Here is a 10610-nt window from a genome sequence, read left to right as displayed (position 1 = left end):
TACGTCCAAAAAACTCAAATGTCCATTGTTCGCTCGTTCACATGTAAATTTAATTCTGTCATGAAACAAATTGAAAATTTCTATTATTTTATTGATAACGTTGTTATGAGCCGCCAAAATTATGTCATCAACATATCTGTAAAAGAAAAGAGGTTTTGAAACCAAGATTTTGAGTGCCCTTTCTTCTATATCCGTAAGAGTAATATTGGCGATAATGAGGGACAAAGGAAAACCCATAGGGCTACCAAAAGTTTACTTATATACTTTGTCTTGGAATTTAAAATACGTAGATTCCAATACGAATTTAATAGCTATAACAAACTCCTTAAGAGAAAATTCTGTTTTTTTGTCAATAAATTCCCATCTACTTCTAATACTGGAAATAGCCATTTCTATAGGTATATTAGTGAAAAGCGAAACAACATCAAGTGAGACAAGATCATAATCATGGCTCATGCTTATGCTGCTCAACTCTTTCACAAACTGGAAACTGTCCTCAACAAAACTATTAGGTTTGGGAATACCGTTACTAAGGATCTTATGTAAGAAGCAACCCAAATTATATAATGGGCTATTGATACTAGAAACAATAATTCTAAGCGGAAAGCCTTCTTTGTGGATTTTAGGAAGCACGTGGTAGGATACCTTCACTCGACAACAAACGACTATACATTTCTTTGTTGATAATTTCCTTATTCTTCCATCTATTTAAATGCGAGCGTAAATCACTCACAATTTTATTAGTTGGATCCTTTCTCACAATTTCATATGTGCTCTCATCAGATAAAAGAACATTCATTTTGTCAATATAATCAGATCTATTCATCGCTACCGTTACATTGCCTTTATCCGAATTAGTAAAAATGATCTCAGGATGTTTTTTAATGAAATCATTCGTACAATCCATCCATTTAAGAATTTGATCTCTCTTGTGAGTTGTATTTAATATTGTTGTTATAAAAATTTTTCAGTATTGGAATAGTCTTATTCCTGATGTCTGTTCTAGAATCTTCATCAATTTTACTTATATTTATTTCTACATACTTCATATAATCTAACAAGACTTTATCTTTGTCTTTCATTTTTAAGGAAGTACAAAATTGGTCATCCAACTGTAACAACAATTGAACTTCTTTTGGAATGTCAAAGCTAGTAAGATTGATGAACCATTCTTTGCGAATGGTATGAAATGGATTCTCCAATGTAAAAGCATCCGGAGACAAAGTGACGGATTCAACTTTATTGTCACAAATCGGAGGACGACCAACAGAATACGCCCTTTCAACACTACCATTATTGACACCCATTATCAGATTCGACCTCAATTCTTGTGAATTATTATATTTACAATAGAAATTAATACGTTTAATGTTAAAATTCTTATTATGCTTTTTCAATGTCTTAGTAAATTTGTTATCTATTCTTTTAAAAGAATCAGTTAGCAACCTAATTTTAAGATTTTCTTGTTTTTTGAAAAAATTTTTATAATATGGAAGAAAGATTAAAATACTATTCCTTTGGCAATAAAAGAATACAAGGTGGAGTGAGTGGAGTGTCAGAGGATCGTAGAAATAAGTTTTTTACTATTCCATATGTTAGAGGCATATCTGAGAAATTTACGTCCATGACTAAGAAACATGGTTTTAGAATGTCCTATGCTAGGGAATGTGATATGAGGTACTTCATAAAGAGACACAAGGATATGTTAGAAAAATTTTTACATTGTGGTGTAGTATACAAGATTTCTTGTGTGGATTGTGAGGCAACTTACATACAGTACCGGTCAAAATTATATCACCTTTTGATTTTTTTAGCATAACTTTCTTCAAAGTGCATCGAATGCGCTTAAAATTTTATACTAGACACTTGGTGGTAGGTATACTTTGTACATGAAATATAATAAGATTTGACAAAATACATCATCAGTTTTAAATTTTTATTAATTTTTCAAATATGCCGCCTTTGTGCTTCCTTTGTTTTTCATATGGCAATTGTTGCTTTTATTGTCATAATTTAGTTTTAGCAGTTAAATTTAGTATTTTAATTATGACAAAGACCCGTGGTGCACGAGATATTGATGAACGACAGCAGAAAGCCATCATAGAAGGCCGCAAACAAAGACGAACGCATGAGCAACTCGCCCAGCAGTTTGGCATTTCCAAATCGGCGGTGACCAAATTTCTCAAACGTTGGAAGACCCAGGGAGGTTATATTAAGAAAAAGAAAACCGGACGACCGCGTTGCACTACTTCTATCATCGATCGCAACATCTTCCGCACAGCCCGTAGCAATCCACGTCTCACGGCTCCGGAAATTGCTAAAGAAATATTCGCTTTTGGAAAGTCTAATCCATCCGTACGGACCATACGTCGTCGCCTACAGTCCGGAGGACTGCATGGACGACGACCCGTGAAGAAACCATTTATTTCTGCAAAGAACCGGAAGGTGCGAATAGAATGGGCAAAAGCACATTTTAACTGGACACCTCAGCAATGGTCTGACGTCGTCTGGAGTGAAGAAAGTAAGTTTATGTTATTTGGTAGTGATGGAATAACATGGATTCACCGTTCTAAAGGCAAGCGCTTCGACCCCAAATACCAACTTCCCACAATAAAACATGAAGGCGGTTCAGTCATGGTGTGGGGTGCTTTCTCCGCAAAAGGAATGGGCCCTCTTCATAGAATCGACGGCATCATGAATCGAAAAGTATACATAGACATCCTTGAGAATGTGATGCTTCTATATGCAAAGCGTTTCCTTGGTCGCGGTTTTATTTATCAGCAGGATAATAATCCGAAGCATCGTGCGACTGAAGTACAAGAGTGGTTCCGACGCCGTCGAGTAACTCTAATGGAGTGGCCAAGCCAATCACCTGACCTAAATATTATCGAACCATTGTGGGAAGAGCTGCAGAGGCGTTTGGCCAACAAGCGAGCTACAAATACGGCCGAAAAATTTGCCCAACTTGAGAAAGAATGGAAGAAAATCCCTCAATCGACAATTAACACACTAATCGACTCCATGCCTAGACGTTGCCAAGCTGTAATCGATGCCAAAGGTTTTGCTACAAAATACTAGAGTAGTACAATGTAAAATATGAATTTGTTGTTCATTTTGAACACATTTATACTTATTATAATGATTTAAAGTTTATTATTAAATTTCATAGATTTTGGAGATTTCAAATAAAATTAATTTTTCAGAAGTTGTTGTTTTCATTATTTGATGAAAACTTATTTGTTTAGTAAGCTGTACCTATCGTCAAAATATATTATGATTTGAAAGATATCCGTACACTTTAAAGCAAGTTATCCTAAAAAAATCAAAAGGTGATATAATTTTGACCGGTACTGTAGGTCAAACAAAGAGAAGGTTGGAAACTAGGATTAAAGAGCATAAAAACGACATTAAAAAAAGCACTTCTCCTTCGGTTATTTCTCAACATCGGTTAGAATTTAATCATCAAATGAATTGGGAAGGAGTTAGCATCGTAGATAACGAAAAATCATATGTGAGAAGATTAACTTCTGAAATGATAAACATAAAAAGACAGTCACACGGTCTAAACAAACAAAGTGACACTGATTTGCTCTCGGATTCGTATATTCCTATTCTCAGCTTATTGCCTACTTTATAGAGTTAAGAAAAATAATATTTTTCGCCTTGCTGGCTGGGATTGTGGTTGCCCCTTCTCCGTTGATTCCCTCTCCCTTATTTCCTACAGAATTACATGCCTTCGGGTCTTCACTTTTAAAATTTAACATCAACTCACAGTTGATGTTAAATGGTGACTTGTGATTAACACCGCAACTGCAATTTCTCACAATCACATAAGTGACTTCACCAGTAAAGACCTTAATAATGGTGAATTGAATCTACATAGTTTTAAGTACAGGTATACGACACAAAAGATTTAATTATTTATTTATTTTATTAAGCAAATTTATTATCTTGACCTCAATTGTATATATAAAATCACTAAGATGTATAATTATTTAGATAAAAAGGAACACTGAAGATGATTGAATGATCAGCCGAAACGTTTGTTCAAACATTGGTTTAATAAAAAATATATATCAAGAAATACAATCTACTTGGGCTTGAGATCCTTCTACCACTACATCTATTTGAAAATTACAAGCCTAAACTTTAAGTTTATTATTTTTATATCATATTGTAAACAATGTACTTGTTTGTAACTCACCTCGTACAATGCTCATACAATGAACATTTTAATTTAAACAATCTATGTACATACACACATTAGATAGCTGGCGCCGCAGCTTTTGGATGTTACAAACCTCTGTACGCAAATCGGATGTCTCACTGGTTAAATATAACAGGACCATCTTGCACATTCGATTCCGCTTGCAGCTCAAGTCTCGTAGCTTTAGAGTCCGCTTATAGAAGTATTCAGTCAGGGGAGTGTAACGCCGCTATTGTTGGCGGTCTAAATCTCTGCCTGAATCCTTATCTAGCTTTGCAGTTTGCGCGACTTGGTATTATACTTATTGAAATATTAATTTAGAATATAGGACATAATTAAAAAATATAAAAATGATTATAATCTAAATAAGTTGGAATATATATAAATATACATCTAAATTAGATTTTATAACATAATTTTACAATTTCAAGAATTAGCACCTGACGAAATCTGCAAACCTTTTAACGACGATGCAAACGGTTACATGCGTGGCGAGACAATCGGAGTCGCATTTTTGCAAAAAGCAAAAGTGGCTAAGAGAATTTATGCAATCGTCGTCTACGGGAAAACTAATTGCGATGAATAAAAGGAATTACCATCCCGTCGAGCAAAATGCAAAAAACTTTACTTGAAGAGTTTTACAATGAATGCGGTATTTCGCCGACTTGTTTAGGCTACATGGAGGCTCACAGTACCGGTACTTATGTTGGCGATTCAGAAGAAATCAATACACTCGAGCAGGTTTTCCGCAAGAACAGGCAAACTCCTCTATTAATCGGCTCTATCAAATCAAACTTGGGCCATTTTGAAGGTGCTAGTAGCATGTGTCAAATTGCTAAGGTAATAATAATTGTTATATGCATTATAATAGTAGCCGTCAATTTTTATGATTGTAAATATGTGACATTTTTGCACTTTACAAACAAAAATTTGTATAACATTTCTTTTGCTGCTAAATTATCATGATAAAAATATGAAAAACATTTATTAATCAATAAATAATTTAATAAAAAAATAATAAGTCACAAGTTAGCATGTAATTAACTTTTCGTAAGGTAATAATTGCAATGGAAACTGGCTTAATCCCGCCAAATATAAACTTCACACAAGTACGGAAAGGTGTTAAGGCTTTCGAAGATGGAAGTACGCGTGATGACCAACACAGCACCGTGGACTTCTGGATTTATGGGTATCAATTCGTTCGGTTTTAGTGGAGCCAATTGTCACATCTTGTTGCGAAGTAACACAAAGGAAAAGATCAATAAAGGAGCGCCGAATGATAATCTGCCCAGACTCGTTGTCTTGTCTGGACCGAACAAGCAGTTGAATCATTTCTAAATGAGATATATAAAACTTTTACGGTTACACAGTTAATAAAAAGACACTTACATTGCAAAAATTTGTATGTTAGATCGAGAATCGGCCGATAGACGTCGAATATATACGGCTATTGCATGATATTTACGCTGACGAGATGAAAAATCATCCTTACAGAGGATACGTGATTGTCGAATATACATAAAACGCCAATCAAAGCGACAAAAGAAATACAATATTATTCAAGTGAGAGAAGACCGATTTGTTTTGTGTTCTCCGGAATTGGATCGCAATGGGTTGGCATGGGTACGCATTCTTTTTTGCATATGTTAGAAAAGTGATTGCATGCAATTAAACTCGAATTTACATGTTAACAGGTCAAGCGCTACTGCGATTCCCAGTATTTTCCAAAACCATAGAAAAATGCGATACGATTTTAAAAATGCATGAAATGTATATTATTGACATATTAACGAGTAAATATAAAGATATTTTTAACGATATATTGAATTCACTTGTGAGCATCACCGTAATGCAGGTGATAAATTGCTTTTACAAATTATATGCGCGTAATTTCACGCGTAAATGTTTCTTGATAATTATAGAAAGAAATATTTTATTCTTTTTTAGGTGGAATTAATCGATATCTTAAGATCCGTAAATATCGTGCCAGATTATGTCGTTGGTCACTCAATTGGTGAACTCTGCTGCGCATATGCAACCGGTAATTTTACTCTTGAACAAGTGATTTTATCTTCATATTACATAGGACTGGGATTGAAGGAAACGAAAATAATTAACTGCGCGATGGTGAATATCGGTCTCAGTTATGAGAATGTGAAGAACAAATGCCCACCGGATATCGAAGTAATCTACAGCAACAGTCAAAATACTTGCTCCATAAGCGGTCTAAAAAAATTAGTAAGGGTGTTTACAAAACAATTAGAGGTACTTTAATTTTTTATTTAAATATTTTGTTGAATATACGTGTAATTAACATAAACAAATTATACTTATTATATAATTTTGCAGGCCACTAATGTATTTACTGAGGAAGTCAACTGCTGCAATAATCCTTTGCATACTTGTTATCTCCTCCCCGCGAAAGCCACGATTCTGGCTTACCTATTTAAATCGAATAATACCGCAAACAATGACTCCCAATCAGATATGGCAAGGTTTATTTTGCAGCACGAAATTGTCCTGCGTTAAACATTTCACGAATAATCTATTGAGTCCTGTATATTTCGATAAAACCGCACAATTAATTCACAGAAACGCAGTGACTCTTGAAATCGAGCCGGATGCCATTTTTCAGAGTGTTACGAAAGAACTGTTCGACACAACCAGGATCACGTTATTTCAGCGTAATCATGAGGATAACGTCAAAGTATTTTTGCAAGGTCTGGGAAAAATGTACAACAATGGCTTGCAACCACAATTCCAGCAAATCTATATCTAGCAAATTTATATCCGACCGTGAAATTTCCTGTTAGTCGTTCCATGCCGATGATCTCACCGTCAATCAAGTATGTCGAACAATATATTTATTTGTTAAATATAATAGAATAAAAAATTATTTTCACGGTAAAAAATTTTTATTTTTTATTCCCAGATGGGACCATTCCGAGGATTGGTACGTAACATGTTATAAAATGCAGACAAAACTTTCTATCGGTGAAAGGATGGTTGAAGTTGCGCGAAATTACGATGAAGATTACGAATATATGAGCGGTCATGTGATTGACGAAAGACAGTTATTGTCAGCTACTGGATATCTCATGCTAGTTTGGCAAACGGTTTGCTGAAAAGTCTATCGCATACCAATTGTATTTGAGAATGTCAAGTTCATTCGGGCAATGCACTTTCCGAAACAAGGACCCGTGTATCTAACAATAATGGTGCAGAAAGGTAGATCATATTTTAAAAATTTATTTTTCAATAAGCTACTTTATTTACCACATTAAGAATGACAATACTCAATTTATGTGATAAAAAGAAATATTCAAGATTATTTATTGCAGCAACTGGAAAGTTTCAAGTCATCGAAGGAGATAATGCCGTCGTCACTGGCACTGTGCGTGAACCGACAGATATTGCCGAAGAAAAGTTACCCAGTCATCTGTTAAATCAAAAGAACGATAATGAGGAGGAAGTAATGAAGACAAAAGATATCTACAAGGAACTCAGATTACGCGGATATCAATACGCCGGTATATTTTGGGGATTGAAGAGTTCGTCGACTACGAGAAAACAAGAGCACATAGCTTGGGTGTACAATTGGGTATTCATTTAGTTTTGGCAATTGGGTAGTCATTTATGGATAATATGCTGCGAATGAAAATCCTCGGGATAGACACAAGGAGTATTCACGTTCCCACAAAAATACAAAAATTGGTGATCGATACTCAGTAGCGCGTTTACCTATGAGCTTTTGGGGCTTGAGCCCCTGGGCGTCGAAGTGTCAGGGGCGCCGCAGCTTCTATATATTCATAAAAAAATGTTCCATTTTTAATTATCTTCTTGTTCTTAAGTGTGTTTTGGTAGAATTATTCGGTAGAATATATTAATATTTAAAATGTTAATTATTTACTGTTTACTCATTGGGGGAGGGAGGCTAGATCGAGGCGCTCGAAGATCACAAGCCCCTGGGCGCAAATTTTACAAACGCAGCCCTGTCGATACTACTGATCGAAATTTCACATACAGCAAATACGGGACGCAGCAGTTAACGATTATCGTAAATTTGTCGACAGTAGTTATACTATGGGGGTTCTAACTCAGGGATCTGAGGGGGTGCGCGGGTGAAGAGGGGAAGAGGGGTATCGGATAACAGTGGAGGGGGTAATGACGTCTTCGTTTTTGGAGGAGAGGGGGTAAATGTGGAGTGGTGGGGGTATCAGATTACAATAATTCCCGGAAGATAAGGATTGTTAATACAAATCGCAAGATAAAGATTCCCAGAAAAGATAAGGATTGTTTATTGGAAAGAGAATTGTTTATTGGTGCAGGTTTTTTTTTCTACGCATCAAAGTAGAGCGCCATGTTGTCAGAATCATTATGTTTATAGTATGCAGGTTCGTGCAGATTTACGGATTGCGTCATCGCTGTATTTTAGAACAAAGAGGCAGCATTTGAGCGCCGTTTCTTAGAGGGTGTGATAATGATTGTTAATACAAATTGTAGGCATCGCCATGTTGCTAGATGCGTCATCGTGTTTGGAGGAGAGGAGGTAATTTTGGAATGGTGGGGGGTATCAGATCACAATAATTCCCGGAAGAGATAAGATAAGGATTGTTAATGCAAATATGAACCATCGATAGTTTTAATCAATGTCGTGTGCAACAAGCGGGTATATAAGGTCCATCATGACCAAGTCGAGGTAACAGTCGAAATGTTCATCGCGCTATTGGACGAACGTGACATTCTGAGCTTGTCCGCGGAGCAATTAGAAATCGTGCCGAAAGTAATTCTTATAAAAAACTTTGCTCGGTTTGTGGATCACGTGTGGGATAGGCTACCGGATCATTTAAGAGCGGATCCGGAAGTGCAAGGTTATCGTCGGTGCTCGTTGCACTACAACCAGTCGTGGCAGCGTGACCACATCGACGGGCCCCCACCGTACAGGAAAGATTGCACTCTGTGCAAACTGAAATAGGTAAAATACACATTTTTAAAATATCTTTAATACACATTTTTCGAATGCGTAATAACTAATTGGATATTTTTTTATTTTAATAATTTTTATTTATTACAGAGATGGAAGACAGTCTCATCTTACGAGAGGAAAATCTGAGTACTCTCACAGATTGGTTAACAACATGTCGGGAATGTAGAAGGAAATATAAAAACAGTGAGGAAATAATTGAAAAGTATACAACATTTCCTGCATTCATTAAACCATATATTCCGGATACTATATTTCGACAACAATTTATCGAATGGACGAGTGAAATTGACGACAGTGTACTAGAATATTCCGAGGAGGAATTTTCGACGTTTTTAATAGAATCTATCCTGCCGATATTGATGGAAAAGTTGTGCTCGTTATGCGCTCAGGATAGTCTAATATCAAGGATCTCTTCACACTATTATGACTACATATATTATATGATACCGAAGCAGTATAGATCAGCGATACTGGAAAAAATTAGAAAAATGCATCCAGAGAAGGTGCCGACATCGATATATTTGCACAAAGTACACACAACTCCTCAACATCAAACATCGATCGTACACATTTTGCAGAACCGGGAGAACGGAGTATGCAACACTTCAGTGCAAGAAAAGAATGAACAATGTTTTTGCAGAACCGGGATAACGGAGTATACAACACTGAACCATGTATGCGAAACTAATTATTTTTAATAAATATTATTTATCAATAAAATAATTTGAATTATTATTCCTGTGCCTCATCTTATCCATTGACCTATCCTACTGCGAGATAAGCGTGCGCGTCATGTTACACTACATGATAGAAGGAAACGAGCGAACCAGTGACTATCATTTTTTTTTTCTTTTAATTGTGGTGAATAATATAGAGTGAATTATTTAAGTTATGCATTTATTCTAAACACCAATAATATACTTCAAGTTTTCTTTTTAATACAAATTATTCGCGGTAAAATATAAATTTAATAGGAACTCTAATCTAAACTTAATATGTAATTTAAGAATGGTTAATCTAAACTTAATATGTAATTTAAGGATGGTAGGTAAAAGGAGAAAAAAAATTGTAATAAGATTAGTATTAACAAATTTTATTCATATTTTTTTTTCATCTATACAACATCTTTTACAAAAAAAAAATTGTTTCAACCGAGCCTTTAACGCCTTTCACGATTACGAGGAGGGACGGGAGACGCTTGAGTCGTCCTTGGACGAGGCTCGACCACAGCTATCGGCTTGTGGTACACTCCGCAATCCTTACACTTCTCGTATTCGGAATTTTTTCTATTCTGATCACGCTCCATTTTCTATACTTTTTTCTCCACCGCGTGCACGCTTTGAACTGATAAATTACTCTCTTTCGCACACCTTATATACAGCTCGACGCAAAAACGTCAATTTCGCTGTAGTAATA

General features: G+C 35.5%; 1 protein-coding gene across 1 annotated transcript; it reads left to right on the top strand.

The window, feature by feature from the left end:
- The first annotated feature begins 4318 nt into the window (after positions 1 to 4318).
- LOC105676920 (fatty acid synthase-like) lies at positions 4319 to 4793 on the top strand. The gene is made up of 2 exons (XM_067358102.1): positions 4319 to 4499; positions 4639 to 4793. Exons 1-2 carry the CDS (start codon positions 4319 to 4321, stop codon positions 4791 to 4793), a joined length of 336 nt encoding a protein of 111 aa, XP_067214203.1.
- The last annotated feature ends 5817 nt before the right edge of the window (positions 4794 to 10610 follow it).

This window comes from Linepithema humile, chromosome 6, assembly GCF_040581485.1.
Source record: "Linepithema humile isolate Giens D197 chromosome 6, Lhum_UNIL_v1.0, whole genome shotgun sequence".
NCBI lineage: Eukaryota > Metazoa > Arthropoda > Insecta > Hymenoptera > Formicidae > Linepithema > Linepithema humile.
Note: the sequence above shows the minus strand (reverse complement) of the source record. Positions and strands in the feature narration are given on the sequence as shown.